The following is a 23,194-nucleotide window of genomic DNA, read 5'->3' as shown; positions in this document are numbered from 1 at the left end:
GGCTTCCCAGGTGGTGCTCGTGGTTAAGAACCTGCCTGCCAATGCAGGAGACATAAAAGATGAAAGTTCAATCCCTGGGTTGGGAAGATTCCCTGGAGGAGGGCATGGCAACCCACTCCAGTGTTCTTGCCTGGGAGATCCCATGGGCAGAGGAGACTGGCAGGCTACAGCCCATAGGGTTGCAAAGGTTATCATACTTAGAGTGAATAACTAGTTGCTTCCCCCCCAAAGACCAAGAATAAGACAGGAAGTCCACTCTTAGCACATTTATTCAACATTTTTCTAGAGGTTCCAGCCAGGCCAGTTGGGAAAGAAAAAGAAATGAGGTATTGAGCTTGGAAAGAAAGAAGTTAAAACTAGAGTCATGATCTTATATGTAGAAAATCCTAAGGAGCCAACAAAAAACTATTAAAACAAATAAGCAGGATTGAAGGATGCAAGATCAGTATCCCAAAATCAACCTTAGGAGTGTTATCTGAAAATAAAATTGAGAGTACAGTTCCATGTAAAATAGCATTAAAGAGATTACAATAGGAAGAAATTTAACGAAGAATTGGAAGACATACACCAAAAACTTTGAAACATCATTGGAGGAACTTAAGTGGAAAGACATCTCCTATTTGTGGATTGGAAAGCCTAATGTTGTTAAGATGGTACTGCTCCCCAAATTAATCTTTCGATTCAGTTACGTCCCTGTCACAGTCTCAACTACCTTTTTACAGGAATTGAGCTGATTCTAAGATTAATAGGTAAATTCATGGAACCCAGAATAGCTGAAGGAATCTTGAAAAGGAAAAACAAAGTTTGAAGACTTCTATTTTGATTTGGAAACTGATTACAGACCTGTAGTAGTCAGGATAGTGTTACTGGCCCAAGGATAGGTATATAGATGGAATAGAATTGAAAGCTCAGGAATAAACCATGTGTGTGTGTGTGTATACACATATATATATAATTAATTGATTTCAACAAGAGTGCCAAGATAATTAAATGGTGCTGGGATAGCTGAATGATCATGTACAAAATAATGACATTTGGATCCAAACTGCACAGTGTATAGAAGAAATAATTGAAAATGCATCATTGACCTAAATGTAAGAACTAAAACTAAACATCTTTTAGAAGAGAAGTTAGTGAAATCATTATGCATTTGGATTAAGCAGTGGTTTCTTAGATATGACAGAAACCAAGTAATTACCAAAAGAAACAATGGATGAATTGTGCTTCATCAAAGTTAAAAAATTTTGTGCTTCAAAGGATATCATCAAGAAAAAGACAATCAGGGACTTCCCTTGACGGTTCAGTGCTAAGACTTTGCAGTCCTAATGCAGGGGGCCCAGGTTCAATCCCTGATCAGGGAACTAGATCCCACATGCCACAACTAAAGATTTTCCATACCACAACTAAAGATCCTGCATGTTAAAACAAGGATCGAAGATCCCACTGGATCCTGTGTGTCCCAACTAAGACCTGGTGCAGCATAAATAAATATTTTTTTAAAAAGGAAGAAAAAGACAATTCACAGTAAAAAATATTTGCAAAGCAAATATCTGATAAAAGACTTGTTTCTGAAATGTAGCAAAACTCTTCACTTCACCAATAAGAAGACATTTAACCTCATTTAAAAATGAGCGAGGGATTGACATTGGAGAAGGAAATGGCAACCTACTCCAGTATTCTTGCATGGAAAACTCCATGGACAGAGGAGTCCAGTGGGCTACAGTCCATGGGGTCTCAAAGAGTTGGACATGACTGAGCAACTAACCCTGCCCCCTGCAAAGGATTTGCATAAACATTTCTCCAAAGAAGATATAAAAATAATCAAAAAGCATGTGGAAGAGATGTTTAACATCATTTGTCTTTAGGGAAATAAAAAATATACATGCACTAGGATGACTAGAATCAAAAAGACAGTAAATGTTGGTGAAGATCTGGAGAACCTGGAACCCTCATACATTGCTGGTGGGATTGTGAAATGGAGCACCTGCTTTGGAAAACAGTCTGGTTGTGTTTCAAAATGTTAAACACAAAGGCGCCCTTTTCCACTCTTAGGTATATCTCAGGAGAATTGAAAACTTATGTTCATGCAAAATCTTGTAGATGAGTGTTTGTAGCAACATTGTTCATAATAACCCCAAAGTGAAAACAACTCAAATGTTGATCAGCTGATGATTGAATCAATAAAATATGTTGTATTCATACAATGGAGTATTATTCAGCCATAAAAAAAGAACATGACGTTCTGACACATGCCACAACCTGGATGAACCTGGGAAAGATTTTGCTAAGTGCGTGAAACCAGATACAAAGGCCACATACTTTGTGATTCCATTTATATGAAATGTCCAGAGTAAGCAAGTCCATAGCAACCGAAAACCGATTTAGTGCTTAATTACCATGGCCTTGGGGGAGGAGAGAGTCAAGAGTGGCAGCTAACATGACTGGGGTTTTTTTGGCCAGTGAAAATCTTGAAAACCTTCTGGAATTAGAAAGTGGTGATAGAGGCATGATTCTGTGACTGTATTAAAAACCTCTGGATTATAAACTTTAGAAGATTGAACTTCATGGTGTATGAATTATATTTCAATAAAGCTCTGTCACTACATAGTAAATGACTGCTTTTAAAAGAAAATCTAAAAAAAAGAAAAGAAAAAAGAAAATCTATTTTCTTTGTGCTGTGAATGACAAATTCAAAAATATTATAGAATAAATGCATAAAAATTTGAGAAATTTTTGAGGAAAGGGAGAGGAGAAATTATTCTACATGTAGTAATACTTGTGATTGCTGTTGTTTAGTCACTAAGTCACGTCTGACTCTCTTGTGACCCCACAGACTGTAACCCCTGGCTCTGTCCATGGGATTTCCCAGACATGAATACTGGGAATTTCCTTCTCCAGGGGATCTTTCCAACCCAAGGATCAAACTCAGGTCTCCTGCATTGGCAGGCAGATTGGCAGGACTCTTTACCACTGAGCCACCAGGAAGAGTGTGCAACTATCACAGGGACAGAACCTCACCCCCCCCCAAAAAAAAAAAAAAACTAAGAAAAGACTCTAAGAGCATGTATTAGAAAAGTCATAGAGAGTAAAAACAGTTATTCCTCAGTGGGAAAAGGATAGATTATTTATGAAACAGTGGTGCTCAACACCTCCCTAACTTTATCAGTCAGCATTTGGGGTTGGAAAATAGCAGAAAATAATTGTGGCAAGTTGAAGCAGAGACAGATTTACAGAAACGGTACTGGGCAGCTCAGGGTCATTGGGGAAACCAAGCTCAGAAGATGACAGCAAGCAAAAGATGCTAAGAAACTAGAAAGAGAGCCTTGCTCAAGCCACTGGCCTGGGATGGTCAGAATGATGATGGGCTGCTCCAGCTTCTGCTAGATCCCACCGCGGCCACCATGACCAAATTCTAATGGTCCCTGCATGTTTCACTCACCCCCTCAAGATTCAGAAACCCAGGCAAGAGCATCCAAAGACAGAGCCTAAGTCACAAGCTGGGTGTGGGGAAAGGACTGTCCGCCCACCTTCGGTGCTGTGGTGGGAGGCAGGGTCCTGTTGCATCAAGTCAGATGGGAAGGCGTCCAATTGCTGGGGAGCCAAAAATGCCATTTTCACTAACATTTGGAATAACTAAAATTAGAACCATCCTTTACATCATAGACCGAAATAAATTCCACATGGATTCAGAATGTAAATGTAAAAGTTGAGACCATAAAAGTACTTAAAGAAAATACACATGCATATTTATGTAATCTTGGCTTGGGAAAGTTGCTAAGCATGATATAAAAATCAGAAGGCCATTAAAAATGTCAGTAGAGAATATTTAATGATCTGGAAAAGGAATCACGGTCTGTTAAATTAAAAAAAAAAATAAGAATGGTTTGTGCCAGAGTATTAACAGTGGTTTTCTCTGGATGATGGAGGTGATTTTTCGTTCCTTGCTTCACACTCTATATGCAAGTTGTTTCTTTTTTTCCTCAAAAGCTGCTATTACTTTTCGAATTTGGAAAATGAGTGATTTGCTTGGTAGGTTTGTAAGAATGCATAGATACTGGTGTCTCCATAAGTAAACTTTATGTTGAACACTACAGAAGTGAAAATAACTCTTTAAATGGCAGGTAATGAGACACTTGGGTTTAGACATCCCCTTTTCTATAAAAATCAGGTTGAGTGGCTATTGGTATTGGCTCCATCTGGTGGCATGTCAAGAGGAAGAGCCGGATAATGGATGACAGCTGTAAGAACACCCCCCAGGGTCATGGTGCTTATTTCTTCCAGTGTATTTTGTTTGGGTTTGTTTTACGTTCTTTTGTTTTTAAGAGAACCCATCTGCTTGACTACAAAATCCCAGTTTTGTACTCAGGGTATTGGCGTCTAAAGGAGGCATCACAGATGTAAAGATTCTGGAGGTGATAACTTACTGTGGTCTCTATTGTATCACCTTATAGTCTTACCTACACATAATGAGTTGCCTCACCGTTTTGTCTTTAGCAGCCCCTAGATCCTTGATAGGGCTTCCCTGGTGGCCCAGATGATAAAGAATCTGCCTGTGATGCAGGAGACCTGGGTTCGATCCCTGGGTCCGGAAGGTCCCCTGGAGAAGGGAATGGCAACCCACTCCAGTATCTAGCCTGGAAAGTCCCATGGACAGAGGAGCTTGGTGGGCTAGTCCATGGGACCGCAAAGAGCTGGACACGACTAATTGACTAACATTTTCTGCTTCCCTCTTTTCTTGGATTCCTATCTCAGTAAAGGATGCTCAGCCTCTGTTTGACATAAGAGACCAAGTGGTCTCTTCCTATGTAAGGGAGAGTTTCTCAAACAGAATAAAAGACTTCTTACAAAACCTTGATACCAGTGGATGGAGGGGAGCCCTTTATGTTCAAAAAGGCATATTACTGGCATATTATAGAAACAGACTGAGGATCTGGAGAAGTGCAGAAGCAAAGAGCACTCATAAATGGCTGTTTGTTCCCATTCTCACCACTCAATTGCTTTTCCTACTTGTAAAAGAAAAATAACCTTTCTGACTCGGAATTTCTTTTACTCAATGCTTTTAGCCTTTACTGTTAAGAAGATTTGAATCAATATTTGTGATCTTTCTGCAGTTTTCTAGTTGAAATTGTCATGATCTAAGAGTTCTTCATAAAAATGTACATACAGATGTATATGAAAGACTTACTAATGAACCCTTTTTTCTATGACTGTTTCCTCAGGGGACTCATCGGACATGTCTTATTATTTTCATTTCTCAGTCATAAACGGTATGATTCTGAACTTCTGTAAGTTTCAGAGTCTCCATGTCTCCATCCTTCATGTTAATATAGGAACCCCATTGCTCTGGACTGGAATTAAATCGGTACACAACTGTTTTTGGTATTAGATGGCTTAGTTAAACAGTTTAACTTCAGCCATTTTGCAGGATGGATGTAAAACAGCTTGGGCGTCATATACATATTCTTTTTCCGAGCTCCATATTTCCTGTAGTTTGCTCATGTAGACATTTTCGGCTGTTTTTCTCTTATATATGTTAATGATTTGGAGCTGGTAGCAGCTCGATGGAAGGAAAAAATATGCTCCTTTTTTTCTGAGAGAAGCTAAGAAGTGTTGTTCCTACCCTGATTTCCTTATGTGTTAAAGAATGAAGTTCTCTTCATTTTTGATGGAATCCGGTGATGCTGTCATGAAGAGCGTCTGTACCACAGTGGTTAGGGGTGAGGAAGTGGAGGAGCTGCATCCAGACACATCCCTACCCTCCAACACCCAGCCGTGGTGGACCAGGATGTGTGGGTGCAGTCAGGAGGGGAACACACCCAGCAGGAGGGCTGAGGACGTGGGGCTCCCTCCTGCCCAGCGCCCCTCAGTCACACGTGGCGCCTTCGGACTCACACCTGTCCTGTCCTTGTCTCTTTTCAGGAGCGGCCTACTGCCAGTTCATGGACATGCTCTTCCCAGGCTGCATTAGTTTGAAGAAAGTAAAATTTCAAGCAAAGTTGGAGCATGAGTACATTCACAATTTTAAGCTTCTGCAAGCATCGTTCAAGCGAATGAATGTTGATAAGGTAGGAGACAGATTTGTACCTCCGTAAAATGCATTGTCTTTGCTTAAACTTCTTTTTGTGCAAAAATCCAAAAACATTTCAAGGGGCTATATCTTGATATCAGTAGGCTGAGTTTTGTATATACAGCATAAAGCACAACCCTCACTTCTCATACCTGGTTGAGGTTTTTATCTAAGGAGATTTCTAAACTTGTAGCCATTCAACTAAAAACTCTAACAGAAATTATGAATGCTAACATGTTGTTATTCTGTATTAGCAATGCAGGTGAGAAATTTTCATGTTTGCCAGATGCCACTGTGGCTCTTCATATTCGTTTTGTTTCTTTAAAGAAATCACGAAATCCCGTAGAAATGGCATGGCTTTGAATCTTAGCACCATGACTTGAGGAAGTTATTTAAATTCTTTGAGTATACCTATCTGTAAAGTGGGATCAGAACCCTGGTCCCTGTGGTTATGAAGTTAAAGTGAGGGACTACCCGTCCCAAGTGTCCTGTGTATGTACTCAGATTCTCACTCATTGTCCATAAAATGTTCTTTTACCCGCTTTGAACTTTAAAATTTTGTCCTGGCGTGATACAAGTGAAGTTAGGCTAGAGTCCTTTTTCCTCCCGTAAGGACTATTGCTGAAGCCCATTCAGTTTATATACATATTAAAGTCATAGTCTTTATTTAGGATATAGCTCTTGCAGGGAATAAGTTGGAAAAAAATGAATTTTAAATAAGGAAAAAGAGAAAAGCAAGGGAGAAATGGAAAACTTTTGTTTGCATAGTAATAAATAGGCTATGAAAATAAAAAGTTAAATATTGGGTTATAAGAGAGGTTAAAAGAAAACAGAAAAGTTTGCTGAACTGTATATATTTTTTATTTAATGCAGTTAGTGTCTTCAAAGCATATAATCAAAGCATTCTTATCAAAATATTAAGAAAATTTTGGCTTCTCATTATTTTTATTGCAAAACATATATTCTCTTACACATTTCAACCTCTTGAATCATTTTCAAGTTTATTACCTTTGCTGTGGTTAATTTGCAACTTGGCTTCTTGTGTATTTATTCAAAACTAGAGCTTAGAGTGCACCTGGAACTATCACAACCTTGTTAATCGACTATAATTCAATATAAAATAGCAAGTTAAAAAAACAGAATTGTGCAGGGTCTCCTTCCTCATTAGCATCATTTCTCTGTACATTTCTGTGTACGTGTTTGTAGATCGAAAAGGAGAGAGACACCCATTCATGGGTTTATTGATGGAACTTGCCATGTAACAAAATTGGGGCTTCATATCCATAGAAGTGTTCACACAGAGAGCGGGTTAGCCATTGGTAAGAATGTTGAAGATTAAAAGGAAAAGAATGTTGACGATAAAATTCTGGTACTGTCACTGGAGGGACAGTGACCTTGATGACCTTCGTTGGCCTCTCCAGCTTAATATGCTAGGATTCTACCCAAAGGTCCTGGTGTAGAGACAGTGCCCCTGTCCGTGTTGGCCCTAGCCTGTGACAGCACAGGAGAAGTACCTGTACAGATATTTGCTTGTCACCTCTGATTTTGGACTTATGACCTCGGGACTTTAATATTGATTGGAAATGCAAAATTAAGTCAACAGAACCAAGTGCCTGCTTTGGCTAATGCAGCAGCATCTAAAACTGTTGATACGTGTTCATGTTTGGCAGAAAGCAAAATACAGTAGCATGTTAATGAAAGGCCCTTATGCTCCAAGAAGGCTCTTTCTAAAATAATCACAGTATTAGCATAAACAAAAGTTACAAAATATTTATAAATAGTACAATGTTTATTTTTAATAGTACAATATTTTTAATAGAAAATATTTATAAATAGTACAATGAAAAGTCCTCTGAAGGTAATACTGATTGGCTTTTTGGGTTACCAATAGGAAAGTATTCCATGAAAAGCTAGCTTCGTCTCAGAAATTGACATAAATGCTGAGTCTCTTCTCCTCCTGGAGGCCTTCTGTGACTCCCCTCACCTGAATCTGTTTCTTCTTTCCTCTGCACCCCCACCTACCCATGGAACATTAACTGTGCTCCTGTGTAGCACATGAATTACTGTGCCCTGTATTGTGGTTAGTTGCTTTTATTTTATGCTTGTGTCTCTACATTGTGAGTAAGTTCCATGAAAGCTCATTTTGTTTCAGAAGAACCATTAGATTAGTATGTGTTTTCATTGACTTGAGTTCCTATTCATTGGTACTCTCTAATAGTTACAGTCGGTTTAAGAGCTTATTCTAACACAACTGGACCAAGTGGTACAAAGAAATAAGGAAAACCCATCGAGCTGTGTGTGTTGGAACAGCACAACATCCCAGACACAGATGTTTTTAGGGGGAGATGCTCTGGCAATATACATTCTATGAAGAGGCTCCACCCTTCTTGATAGCTCAGGGTATTTCTTGTTTTGGAAGGTTTGTTCAGATGTGTTAAATATTCCAGGAGAATTGGCTGCAACCTTTTAATTTTCCTTATGGTTTGTTCAGATATATTAAACATCCCAGGAGAATCAGCTACACCATTTTAATTTTTCTTTAGTATAATGAAGAATTATATAAATTTTGGGATACCACTGGCTAAGATACTAGGGGAGAGGTCAATAGACATGAATTGCAGACACAGAGGGGAATAGTTCTGTTTCGGGAGCTCTTCAGTTGTGTTCAATACAAACCAGCCTGGGGATTGTGACTCACCCAGTGCTTTTATATTGCAGGTAATTCCCGTGGAGAAGCTAGTGAAAGGGCGTTTCCAGGACAACCTGGATTTTATCCAGTGGTTTAAGAAGTTCTACGATGCTAACTACGATGGGAAGGAGTATGACCCAGTAGAGGCACGACAAGGGCAAGACGCAATTCCTCCTCCCGACCCCGGCGAACAGATCTTCAACCTGCCCAAGAAGTCCCACCATGCCAACTCCCCCACAGCAGGTACTGGAAGTGTCATTCTGGAGTCACTTTTGTGTTGGAAAATGCCTCAGGCCCTCCTGTGTTTGCCTGGTTCTTCCCAGCAGTCAGTATTTTCACACCTCTGGATGATTTTTATTGTTGTCTGTTTGACCACATTTATCTTCCTAGTAATAAGTCTGACAATCAGGATTTAAACTATTAAAAAGGCAGAGCTATTCACTGGTGTCACTGAAGCTATACAACTTCAGGGATAGGCTGCATTTTCCTTCTTTTTTTTTTTTGAGAAATTTCAAGTAATCTGATTAGATTTTGACATATTTTTATTGTTTAATTGCTGCCAGTAGAGTCTAGAATATAAACTTGCTAACACTTTTAAATGTGGATCATCATCTATAATCCTTCAGAGGAAATTCATGAAAAATCCATCCTGTCTCCTGTGTGGACAGTGCCAGTGTTTATGGGACCATGTTCAGCAAGACCTCACTTGGCCAACTTTGTCCAAAAGTGAAGTCACTAATACCTGGAACTTTAAAAAATGTTTTAACTCTTCTAGAGAAAAATCTTTCTAAAATATGTTACAAACATGCCTGCCTTAAAAAAACAAACTTTACCAAGCAGAATGTGTTCCTGTTAAATGAGGGTCATTATTATAAACACCAACTGTGGTACTGGACAGTTATACAATGAAATCCTCAGAAACAGTGTGCTTCCATTTGAAAACCAGCATTTACACTTGTTAATTCAGTAACCTTCATTTTGTCAGAACACAAATTCCTTATTTATGCCCAATCTCTAATCAGAATGATTCAAAACGGTTATAATAAGACTTCCCAGATGGCTCAGTGGTAAAGAATCTGCATGCCAATTCAAGAGATGGAGGAGACACAGGTTCAATCCCTGGGTCGGGAAGATCTCCTAGAGAAGAAAATGGCAACCCACTCCAATATTCTTGCCTGGAAAATCCCATGGACAGAGGAACCTGGTGGGCTACAGTCCATGGAGTCACAAAGAGGTGGATACAACTTAGCAACTGAGCATGCACGCATGCAGTAGTAAACAATGCATACAGGTATCTGAAACTCAAGGAAGTGTCAGCTAGAGATAAACATTGGTGAGTCTCCCACATCCAGGTAATTGAGGCTGGGAGTTATTCCCGAGTGAGAAAGGGGGAGTCCCCGAGGAACTTGAACATCTAATGTTTGGGTAGAAAAAGAGGGACTCACCCGGGAGCAGGGAAGATGCCAGAAAGATGCAAAGAAATGAGGGAATAATGTGTCGGGGGAGCAGAACAGTTATTAGTGTCTAAACCTGTTGAGTCAAGTACACTGAGGACTGGGAGAGTCCGTTGGAGGTTTCAACTTGGGGGTCTCTTAGTGGAGTGATGGGTCCAGGAATGGGTTAAAGGAATTGGAGGAAGGAAATTGAGACAGCATAAAAATCCCAACTTTGAAGCCATAGAATTAAATAAGCTTAAAAAAAAAAAAAAAAAGACAAGAGACTTCCCTGGTGGGTTAAGAATCCACCTGCCAGGGCAGGAGACATGGATTCGATCCCTAGTCCAGGAAGATCCCACATGCCTCCAAGCACCTAAGCCTGTGCACCACAGCTACAGAACCCGTGGGCCCAGGCCTGTGCTCTGCAACAAGAGAAACATGGAAGTGAAGTCACTCAGTCGTGTCCGACTCTTTCCAACCCCGTGGACTGTAGCCTACCACCCTCCTCCATCCATGGAATTTTCCAGGCAAAAATACTGAGTGGGCAGTGGCAATGGGTGGGTTGCCATTGCCTTCTCCAGAGGATCTTCCTGACCCAGAGATCAAACCCGGGTCTCCCTCATTGTAGGCAATCGCTTTACCGTCTGAGCCCGCAATGGGAAACCTGAGCACCACAGCGAAGCCCTTGCTCACCGCACCAATGAAGACCCAATACAGCCGTAAATAAATAAACGAAGCGCAGATCTTTGAGAATACATACACTTACGGGCAAGAAGAAAACCAGAGGAAACTGAGAAAAGGGGAATCTCAGGGGAAAAAACAGCTCAATATCAGAGTAGGACATTTCTAGCAAGAGGGACCACCAACAGCGCTGAGTGTTAATTGCAGAGAGCTCAGATGGGATGAAGCCTGAAAATAGGCTGAGGAAATCTGGCTCCTGGCAGGTGATTAATTGTCCTTGAGCAAAATTGGTCTGTTGAAATGCTGAGTCCATCCACCTCGATGGCAGCTGCTTACCAAGGGTGTTATACACAGCTGTCAAAGTGATGGGGGGGAGAGGAGATTCTACCTTCACCAAAAGGTCAGGAAAAAGGTGGAGGAAAATAAAAACATTGTGATGGTATGTTCCCCCATTTTGATGGGGAAGAGCTGACAGATGCTTTAGAAAGTTAGACTGTGGGGGAGAATGATACTGTCCTGGATTTGATTTTGCTTGCTTTTCGGGCAAGGCACAAGGAGCTGGTTTATAAGACGGAAGAAAGATTCTGTGAGAAGGAATAGTAGGACCCAAGAGGGGAAACTGGTGGAGTGTGGCTCTGAGGCTGGAGGGAAAAAAATGGGGTCAGGGCCATCGAAAGAGGTTTGGAGAGGAAAGGGAATGTGTTTACCTTTTGCGGGGACAGAAGTGCTGGAAGAGGTTGGGTAAAAATGGAGCCACAGGGAAACTGGGGAACCAAAATGTACGGTGGTTTAAATTGGCCTTCAGCTTTGATCAGAGGCTGTCATTCTTCTCGGACCAGAATTGAGAAGGGGAGTGCTATGTCTCCCGCGGAGCCGGGGAGACACAGGCAGATGGAGTTGGGGGGACAAGGACGTGTGAAAACCAAGAGCTGCTCTGACCTCCGGCCCTTTTTCTGCAACTGCTAATGACGTACCAATTCATCTTGAAACACAGCTGCTACTTTTTCAAGTTTTCAGCAGTAGACCTGGACAGGCCTCAAAACATTTTTCTTCTGCAATCATAACGTGTCCTTAAACTGGCACCAACCCCCTACCCGCCCGCCTCCCCCCCAAAAGAACTGTCCTTGTTCTGCCTTGGCCTTGCTTTCCAGGAACTCCCTCATCTGTCTTTCACAAAAGCCACAGAGAACCTTGTGCCATTTCGATAGAAAGAATGTCCATGAACCTGGAAGAGAAATAATATTGTTTCCAGAGCTTAACTTCTTGGGTGACAAAGCTCAGGAAACAGATGATAAACTTGGTTTCTCATATTTGGGAAGGCAGTATTCCTCAGGCTTATGTTCCTGATGCCTTGACTGCATTCATCTCTCTGGTCCTAATCAAGGAGAAAGGATGTTTCCAGGAGTCAGACCAGCCGTCCCCATTTTTATGAACCGTGTCCTGACTCTTGGACACGGTGGGGTAGTAAAACTACACTGAAAAAATGATAGCCTGGGTATACGTCACATGTATACATCACCATCACAGGTAGAACATTGTTTTAAAAGCTATCATAGGAGAAAGATGCCTATAAATACAGTGAGAGTGCGTTTCCCCCCCAGGGGTCATGTATCCAACTCTTGGGAAAGCAGCCAAGAAACTGTAAGCCAGAATATTCTAAAAGTCAGAATAGGTATAGAATCTGTGCTATCAAATTCATATACTTTAGAAAGGGAGAGTTCCTAGAATACTTACCCAGAGCCTATTTGCTCTTTCTTTTACATTTATTTATTTGATTTTTGTTTTTTTTTCAAACTGACATACAACACTGTATTAGTTTCAGGTGTGTAATATAGAGACTTGTCATTTGTATACACTGCAAAGTGATGACCACAGGGATTCTACTTACCATCTGAACCATACAAAGTTAATACAATATTCATGACTATATTCCTTGTGCTGTGTTTTATAACCTCATGCCTTATTTACTTTATAACTGGAAATTTGTATTTCTTGATCCACACTATTTGCTCTTTCTTAAGAGCAAATTTGGATAGAATTATAACAAACATGGGGGTATGGTTTCTCAGAACCTCATTCAGTTCAGTTCAGTTCAGTCGCTCAGTCGTGTCCGACTCTTTGTGACCCCATGAACTGCGGCACGCCAGGCCTCCCTGTCCATCACCAACTCCTGGAGTTTACACAAACTCATGCCCATCAAGTCGGTGATGCCATCCAGCCATCTCATCCTCTGTCGTCCCCTTCTCCTCCTGCCCCCAATCCCTCCCAGCATCAGGGTCTTTTCCAATGAGTCAACTCCTCACATGAGGTAGCCAAAGTATTGGAGTTTCAGCTTCAGCATCAGTCCTTCCAATGAACACCCAGGACTGATCTCCTTTAGGATGGACTAGTTGGATCTCCTTGCAGTCCAAGGGACTCTCAAGAGTCTTCCCCAACACCATAGTTCAAAAGCATCAATTTTTTGGCGCTCAGCTTTCCTCGCTGTACCTTATTAGGGCAAGGGGTACAGTGATAGCAATAGAAAGTATGAATATCAGTAAAAGAAGAGACAAAAAAAAAAAACTTAACAAAATGTTATCAGTGGTCCAGCAGCCTGAGATATTTATTGCTGAATCACAGAGTGCCATGTGTCTTAGTCGTCCTCAGGATCCACACGATACCAGCATATACTGGTTGATAACACTCAGAGTTCCATTCTAATTCTTAAGATTTTAATTTTCTCTTAATAATCATCTCTCCCATAAACTGTTTATAGTCTCTAAACTGGCCTCTCTGCCTCCTGTCTAAAGCCATTCAAAGCCATTCTCGTACATAAGTCTGATTTTGTCCATCCAAAATGTAAGACAAGGAGTTCCCTGCTGGCCTAATGGTTGGGATTCTGGGCTTTCACTACCATGGCCCATGTTCAGTCCCTGATGAGGGAGCTGAGATCCCACACGCTGTGCTGCGTGACCAAAAAGAAAAAAAAAATTAAGACAAATTAAACTGCTTGATGAGGTGAGGGCCCCCAGCTGTCTGGGAAGTTCACCTACCTACATGAGTTATTTCACAGTGATGCCAGGTTAGTAACACTGGGAAGTAATTTGTTTCCACCTCTAAGCCTCAGTCATTTCTTAATTATCTGCATTAGTGAAAACAAACAATGTCTGGTATAATTGAAAATAGGAAATGGTCTTTAATTATTTTTTTTCACTTTGGCTTTGAAATATTTGGTCCATTTTGCAATGGCTTTATCTCTCTCTAAACACTTCCATCCTAAAGGAGATCAGTCCTGGGTGTTCATTGGAAGGACTGATGGTGAAGCTGAAACTCCAGTACTTTGGCCACCTCATATGAAGAGTTGACTCATTGGAAAAGACCCTGATGCTGGGAGGGATTGGGGGCAGGAGGAGAAGGGACGACAGAGGATGAGATGGTTGGATGGCATCACCGACTCGATGGACATGAATTTGAGTAAACTCCAGGAGTTGGTGATGAACAGGGAGGCCTGGTGTGCTGCAATTCATGGGGTCGCAAAGAGTCGGACACGACTGAGCAACTGAACTGAACTGAACTGACGCTAATATTAAAGCTAACGTGCCGATCCTGACTATCATACATGAAGAGCAGTATGTGGGGACCACATTGTGGCTCGTGGCAAAGAGGTCATGTTAGAATTGGAAAAGTGATCATGGGGTGGATTATCCACATTGATATTTAAGAAAGGACTGTCTACATGGGAAGAAAGAAATGGTGTTTTTGCATCATACAGAGTACTTATACACCCATGCACCATAGGTTATTTGCTTGTGTACAAAATAGATGCACTACAGATGCTCCATACGTTCTGTCTCTGTGAGAATGTGCCAGATTTTTTTTTGCCATTTCAGTACAGACAACAGGATAGTCTGGATTCAGAGAAGCTGTAGAGCCTGTTGGTGCCTGTGTGTGTTTGGGTGACTTAGCTAGGCTATAGAAAGCTTCAGCATGGCACAGCCTTTTGCTAAGGATGAATGGCTGCCTGGCAAAGTCTTATTCTATCTCCATCCTGAGAAATTGCATCTTGAATTGCTTTTGATCTACCAACTAGGAGCATGTATTAAAATGCACATTTTCTTAATGACAGATCTCTATTAAGTACATATATCATCGTGAGTCATGTTTATAAATTTATTGCTGTGAGCCATATCTGCAACTTGAGATATCTGTCAGGGGGATCAGTTTTTATGTGTGAGCACTTACTAAACTTAAAAGGAAATTTGAAGTTGCGGTTCCTATAGCAACCACAGCTTAGACATGTTGCAAATCCACATATATTAATGTACTTAAATCAAACTCCCATATACAAATATAGTGTGATGGATTTAGAGTTGCTGTGGAAATTGATTCTGAGCCTTCTCTTTTCCTTAGGGACTTTAGCATTCCAGCCTCAAAATAAGATTAAACGGAAATACTAGAAAAGTGATTTCAAAAAGGAAGCAACGTAAGACATAGAATAAAGCATTTGAATGATCATAATTAAATTCCTAAATGGAGATGTAAATAAATCCAAACAGCATTTTTCAGAAACTGTATTGAGTATTTGAATATTCTCACTCTCAGTTATCTTTAATTTGGGGTTCTTGAAGGCTGTTGATACAACCTTAACAAGTGATTGTGTTTATTTACATAACTATGTTTGCATATTTTTTGAGTACCTGTAATCTAAGTAAGCATCACCGATCACCATTGGGTAAAGAAGAGTTGCTTTTACTTTCCCACAGTTTGTTTTATGTGTTTTAAGAGGAGCAGTGAAATGTAGCAGTTTACAGAGGTTTTTTAAAATCCTTGTTCTGATCTTGATTTTCTGGCCCAGAAGGTGGTCTGTCTTGGTCATTGTCACTTGAAAAGAATATGCATTCTGCAGTTGTTGGTTGTATGGTGTTTTAGAAATAAGAATATCAAGATAGTAGATGGTGTTATTCAGATCATCTATGTTTTTACTGCTTTTTCTTTTTAGTAGTTATCAAGTTCTCACAATTGCTACAGAGAGCATTAACATTAATTATGGAGTCATCCATGTGTCCTTTTAATTCTGGGCTTGCCAGGTGGCTCAGTGGTAAAGAATTCAGCTACCAATGCAAGAGATGTGGGCTCAATCCCTGAGTTGGGAAGATCCCCTGAAAGAGGAAACGGCAAGCCACTCCAGTGTTCTTGCCTGGGAAATCCCGTGGACAGAGGAGCCTGGAGGGCTACAGTCCATGGGTTTACAGTCAGACACAACTTAGCTACTAAACAGCAGCAGCTCTTTAATTCTAGCAATTTTTGTTTCCTGTGTTTAGGGCTCTGTGGTTAGGTTCATAGAAATTTCTGATTGTTGAGTCATCCTGATGAATTGAGCTTTGTATTTTATGAGGTGCCCCTCTTTATCTTTGGTAAAAGATACCTCTGTTTTAAAGTCTATTTTATCTGATATAATATAGCCACTCCGACTTTCTATGCTTACTGTTTGCTGGTGTATCTTTCTCCATACAGTAAATTTCCACCTATCTTTGTCTTGATATTTAAAGTATGTTTCTTAAAAACAGCATGTAATTGGGTCTTGCATTTTCTGTTCGTTCTGGTAGTCTGTGGACATTGGAGTGTCCAGTCCATTGTTAATGTCCTTATTGATTTGGCTGGAGTTAGAGCTACCGTATTATCATTTGTTTTCTACTTGTCCCCTCTGTTTTGTTTATGTTTCTCTTTCCCTGTTGTCTTCTGAATTAAAAAAATTTTTTTTAGTATTTCATCTTATTTTATCTATTGCCTTTTTAACAGTATCTCTTTGCATTAATTTTTTTCAGTAGTTGCTTTAAGGATTACCATATATATTCTTGCCTTTTCAGTGTACTTTATACCATTTCCTGTAAAATGTGGAAGCCTGACAACCCTTCCCTCCAGTCTTCTTTGTTTTGCTTATCATACATATTATACTATAAACATACGTACATTATAAACACCACAAGACAATGTTATAACCTTTGTTTTAAATCAGTGCTGTATTATACAGTGGCTTTTGAGCACTTGCAGTGTGCTTATTCCGCATTGAAATGTGCTGTATGTATAAAATGCATACTGAATTTAGAAGACTTGGTATGGGAAAAATATAAAACTAGCTTAATAATTTTTATATTGATTACAGGTAGAAGTGATAACTTGCATATATTGTGTATCTTCGACATGTATTAGAAGTTAATTTCAAGATTTTTTTAATGTGGCTACTAGAAGCAGTTTACTTCCATGGCTCCTATTAGGCAGGGCTGCTTTAAGTAGTCATATGAATTTTAAAGACATTAAGAGAAAAAATTTATTTTTCATATTTTTACTATTTCCAGTGTTCTTCATTCATTCCTGAACATCTGAGTTCCCTACTAATTTCATTTCTCTTCAGACCCAATAACTTTAAAAGAGAAAAAGAAGTTATATCTTGTAAAGCAGGTGCAATGACATCAGATTCTTTTAGTTTTCCTTTTTCTGTGAATGGCTTTATTTCACCCTCATTCTTGAAGGATATTTCCCAGATAAAGAATTCAAACTGATCTTTTATTCCTCCCTCTCTCCCATTAGGGCTTCCCCAGTGGCTCAGCAGTAAAGAATCTGCCTGCAATGTAGCAGACATGGGTTCAGTTCCTGGGTGGGGAAGATCCCCTGGAGGGAGGGCATGACAACCCACTCCAGTATTCTTGCTTGGAGAATCCCATGGACAGAGGAGCCTGGAGGGCTCTGGTTCATTGGGTCACAAACAGTCGGACGCGGCTGTAGTGACTGCGCACGCTCTCCCATTAAAAACGTCTTTCCACTTTCTGTGGCCAGAAATGTGTGCTCACTCTGATCACCTTCCCCTCTAGCGATAGGCTGTTTTCTCTGGATGCAGTTAAGATTTCTTTGTCTGTGGGTTTCAGTAGCGTGGCTGTGATGTGCCTAATCAAAGTTCTCTTTGAATTTATCTTATTTTGGAGTTCATTAAACTTCTTAAGTCTCTAAGCGAATGTCTTTTACCATGTTGGGGAGATTTTCAGCATTTTTTTTTTTTTAGTATTTTTTCAGCTTCATTCTCTGTATCCTATATTTCTGGAACTTCATTCTTCCATGTACTAGAGCTTTAGCTATTATCCCTCAGGTCCCTGAGGCTCTGTTCATTTTTTTCCAGTATTATCTCTATTCTTTAGATGGTTTCTATTAATATATCTTCAGGTTGACCTTCTTCTTTCTCTGTCATCTCCATCTACTGCTGAGCATTTTTTATATATCAACTGTTTCTTTCAGTTTTAATTTTTTTTCAAATTTTCCTGTTGAGAGTGCCTGTCTTTCATTTATTATAAGCATACTTTACTTGATGGGCATGGTCATGATAGCTGCTTTAAAGTTTTTGTCTGATATATCCACCATTTCTTGACTCTTCATATGTTGAGTAATTTTGGACTGTACCCTAGACATTGTGATGTTATGTCCTAGAGACTCTGGATTTTGTTTTATTGCTCTGTTGAGTGTTGATGTTTCTTATTTAACAGACTTTAATTCAAGAGTCCAAGTAAAAAGTACTCAAGAAGCTAAATTCCACTCAGGAGTCCTAACCTTGACTCAGGACTGTACCTTTATACAAGACCTTTTTCCTTATTATTGCCACTATGTAAGGCTTCATTTACCTTTTGAGAAACACCACTCTTTAAATACAAATGTTGGTCTCAATCCCAGAGTCATCATTTACTCCAAGAAATGCATATTTTTCATATCTTCTCTTTAGACTAAAACAGCCCATAATGGCATTTACTCCCTAGAACCCCATTAGCATAAAAACAGGCAGCATCACCTTTCTTGTCCCTTCATAGTCTCTCCATCAAAAGGAGTCATGCCTGTTTATTCTTCCAACTTCCCAGTGTGTATCTGCCTGACACTGCTGTCCCACATACCCCAGTCACTAACCACGTACTCTTTTATCCACATACCTACTTCAAGGATCAAATGTTAATTTTAAAAAATCATGCAATATCAACTCATAACAAGGAAGAATTGCATTTTTCTTACCAGTCCCGTAATTAGCAAGACTTCTTTTAAAATGGGTGTTAGCACTTCTCCCTATTATGTGAACAATGTATCTTTCTCTCAGTCCCTGCCCTCCATCAGCATGGCACGCCCTTGGCCGGTTTGCATTGGGAAATCATCCCCTAAGATTCACACCAATTAATGGCTGCTCCTTTAGCCACATTCAGGCCTGGAGAAAGTGTGGGGGGAAATTACAGTGGTCCAATTAATTCCATTCTTAAAGGACATTCCCTCCTCCTTGGAAGGAGAGTGGGGGAAATGGTGGCTTTGCTCCTCCAGTTACACATCTATCATATGTGAAATATATAAGATAGATGTCAGGATACTTTTCTCCTCAAAGTGTAGTTAAAACTGTGTTTCTCTATCTGTAATAGTGATAAAACCACAGCATAAAATACAAGCAGCACTCTGCCTTGCGGGATACTGAATATCTGCGAGTTTGGAATATTGGGCACAGAGGGGAACAGAGTCGTGAAGAATTCAGGAGCCTCAGAGAGGACTCTTCTGGCAGTGTCTGTGGGAGAGGCTGGGGCTTCTTCCTTGGAAGAGATGTACATCTTCCTTGTCTATCCTAATGTGTTTGTTTCAGGAGATTGCATATTTGACAGATGACTTACTAGTTCAGTTTATAAGTTTTAATTATTTTGGCTTCTTGGAATCAAAGTATATCATAGGTTGGGTTTTTTTTTAAATCTACTGTGAATTTTTAATGGAAGTTAGGGAAAGGAAAAATGTGTAAAATATTGTTGTTGTTCGGTCACTAAGTCTGACTCTTTGTGACCCCATGGACTGCAGTTCACCAGGCTTCTCTGTCCTTCTCTCTCTCTCAGAGTTTGCGCAGATTGAGGTCCATTGAGTCAGTCACGATATCTAACCATCTCATCCTCTGCCTCCCCCTCTTCCTCTTGCCTTCAGTCTTTCGCAGCATCAGTGTGTTCCAATGAATCAGCTCTTTACATCAGATATAGAGGGAGTAAGTATTGAATACATGCTAGTGGGCATTTGGCCACTAGTGTTCTAAACACTTAACCTGTATGAGCTCAGTGGAGGTTCACAGCAATCCTAAATGGTAGACAGTCCCCATCCCACCCCTGTTTTAGAGTTGAGAAAACTGAGGCACAGAGATGTTCAATAACTTGTCAGCGTCACGCACTGGAAACTGCAAGCTCTGTGGTTCCAGAGTCTAGTGCTCTTTAACCACTGTGTTGTTATATTGCCTCTCAAATATCTTTCTCTGGTGGCTCAGATGGTACAGAATCTGCCTGCCTTCAGTCCCTGGGTTAGGAATATCCCCTGGAGAAGGGAATGGCTACCCACTCCAATATTCTTGGTGGCTTCCCAGGTGGCGCTAGTGGTAAAGAACCCACCCGACAATGTAGGAGACTTAAGAGATGCGAGTTCAATCCCTGGGTCAGGAAGATCCCCTGGAGAAGGGCATGGCAACCCAATCCAGTGTTCTTGCCTGGAGAATCCCATGGACAGAGGAGCTTGGCGGGCTACGGTCCGTGGGGTCACAAAGAGTTGGACATGACTGAAGTGACTTAGCACGTGCACACGCAAATATCACGGGTACGGTCTTGTCTTACGTTCTTCTCTTCTTCCCACACGAACTGAACTGCAGTAAAATTTCACAAACCAAACGGAAATTGCATCGTTAGTGGAGGAAATAAAAGGCCCTCCTGTGTTGTAAAGGCTTGAAACAGAGCACATGCTGTTCTATTTGAATGGCGTTTATGTTTTTAAACAGCTATCATTTTTAAAAGTTCAAAAGCATTCCCATGTATCCTTGGAATAGGCTCTGGGGTGAGAGTCGCTATATTTTATATATGCTTGTAAATGCACGAAACATTCGGCTGCTTGTTCCAGACCTCCTGTCAACTCCAAAGCAGAAATGTATATAAAGTCCAGAAAACCGAGCCCTAGGTTCATGGGATTACTGATCTCTGATTTCTTAATCCTTCAATTCAGAGCATTCTCTGAGTAGATGATCTGGGTGATTTCAAAGTGAAGAGTAAGCCCCTTGGACAAAACCGGCACGAATTTCAGCACGAATTTCAGTCCCTTACATGGGACTTGGCAGGAGGAGGTGAGGGCATCCATTGTCCCCCCATCTTCACCTGGGAAACAGATCATCCTGGCCCTTTTCTGTTTTCGGCTGTGTAACACGGCATGTGGGATCTTAGTTCCCTGACCAGGAATCAAACCCATACCCCCCTGCAGTGGGGGCACAGAGTCTTAACCACTGGACCACCGGGGAGGTCTGTCCTGGCCCCATCTTCAACAGTACTGGGTCCTTTCATCACCAGCATTGGGCCATTCTTACACAGCTGCCCCCTGTACGTGCTGAAATATTCATCAGTTCTGGAACTCAGACCCATGCGTTTCTGTGATGGATCATCCCTTTTCTCTCCTTGGGTATAACAACTTGGCGCTTGGCTTCTCAGCCTCACAGGAAAGTTTGTCAAACCTCAAAAGGCAGTGACTTAGCATTTGTTTGTTTCCATGAGCAGAATATCACGAGTTACCAGTGAGCCTATTTTTCTTCATCACTGGTGCCTTTCTTTGACCCTTGGTACGTTGGGCGGGAACTGAAGACAGTTTTGACCTGAAGAATTCTCTCGATCCCCCTGGAATTGGGTGAACCAAACTATCAACCCGTTCTGTCTTGTTCAATCGTTGTTTCCACATTGCTTGACACATAGAAGGTTCTCACGTAGTATTTGTTGAATTGATTTAAACTGAATCACTGCGGTGTCCCTGTGGATCAAGGAGAATGCAGCATTTACGCCAGCACGTGGCTGTTTGGACGTTTTCACCAATCATCTCCATCACTTGAGCAGCCCCTGACGCCGTAGCTCAGAAAATAGCGCACTGCACAGGAGCTCAGAAAATAGTTCTTAAACAACAGTTTCTTTTTGTTGGCTTCCTTGCCCTTTTGTGAAAACTTTACTTGAATTCTCGTTCGGTCTTGCAACAGCTATTTAAGGCACTGTGAGAGGTTCTGGAAATAGACAGGGAATCAGGAAGTTACAGCCTATGAGGAAGTCTGGCACTAAATAGACAACAGCATTAAAGTGAGGTAAGTGCAGTGAGGGTGTGTAGGAAGACGACCACGTGAGCTGACCTAGCGTACTCTAGGAAAGCTTCTTGGAAGACGTGAGGTTTGACTAAGACTTAGCAAATGAGTAGGAGTTAGCCAGGTGAAGGGTATGGAAGAGAGCCTTGCAAACAGAATAGAATGTTGCAATCAAAAGTGAGCATGCTCAGACTTCCCTGTCGGCCCAGTGGTTAAGAATCCGCCTGCCAGTGTAGGGGACGTGGGTTCGATCACTGATCCAGGAAGATCCCACAAGCTGCAGAGCAGCTAAAGCCCCTGCGCCACAACTAATGAGCCAGCACTCTAGAGCCCAGGAGCCACAGCTTCCAAGCCTGCGCACCCGAGAGCCTCCCAACAAGAGAAGCTACTGCAGTGAGAAGCTGGAGCCCATGCTCACTGCAACTAGAGAAAGCCCACAGGCAGCCAGTACCAAAGACACAGCACAGCCAACAATAAATAATAAATAATTTCTTTTTAAAGAAAGAACATGCGGTATTCAGTGACGTGCATGTCGTTCCATATGGACTTTAGGTGTGAGGCTGGCTGCAGAGGTGAGCCAGGGCCCTTGTATCATGCGTGAAGAGGCAGCATTCATGTCCTATTGCTGCAAAACTGCTACCAACTTAGCAGCCTAAAACAGCACTCATGTATTGTGTCACAGCTTCTAAAGTCCAGGCACAGCTTCGCTTTGTTCTCTGCCTTTGGTTCTCACCAGGCTGCAATCCAGGCATCTGCTGGGGCTGTGGTCTAATCATAGGCTCGAGTGGGGAAAACTCCCTTGTGTTGTTGGCAGCTTCCTTGAGGCTGCAGGACTGAGGCTTCACTTCCTTGCTGGCAGCTACTCCTAGTTCCCATAGGCCACCTGCAGTTCCTTACCCTGGGGGCTTCTCGAACATGGGTTCTTGCAGTGGAGGTTGACTTCTTCAAGGCCAGGAGGGTGAGTCTCTAGTGTGCCTGCCAGCAAATAGAGTCAGAGAGAGAATCCTATGGGATTCCATGTGATGGGAGTGGCATTCTATCACCTTTCCCATATTGTGTTGGTTGGAAGCAAGCCACAGGTCCCACCCATGCTCTCGGGGAGAGTGGGTATGCCAGGAGATAAAGAGCACAGTGGTGCGGTCGCCTGAAGTTCTGTAGTCACAGATGTTTACAGTTTGTTATGAGGATTCTGGGGAGTCATT

The 23,194-nt window shown here is 41.3% G+C and overlaps 1 protein-coding gene across 3 annotated transcripts in view; it reads left to right on the top strand.

Annotated features, from left to right (window-relative positions):
• Positions 1–23,194, top strand: part of MAPRE2 (microtubule associated protein RP/EB family member 2) — a 177,996-nt gene that overhangs the window by 127,728 nt on the left and 27,074 nt on the right. For all 3 annotated transcript variants that reach the window (XM_043889425.1, XM_043889424.1, XM_043889423.1), the window contains 2 exons: positions 5,920–6,065; positions 8,786–8,999. In XM_043889425.1, the coding sequence (XP_043745360.1) occupies positions 5,920–6,065; positions 8,786–8,999 (360 nt within the window). The remainder of the gene's footprint in view (positions 1–5,919; positions 6,066–8,785; positions 9,000–23,194) is intronic.

Source organism: Cervus elaphus, chromosome 27 (genome assembly GCF_910594005.1).
Source record: "Cervus elaphus chromosome 27, mCerEla1.1, whole genome shotgun sequence".
NCBI lineage: Eukaryota > Metazoa > Chordata > Mammalia > Artiodactyla > Cervidae > Cervus > Cervus elaphus.
Note: the sequence above shows the minus strand (reverse complement) of the source record. Positions and strands in the feature narration are given on the sequence as shown.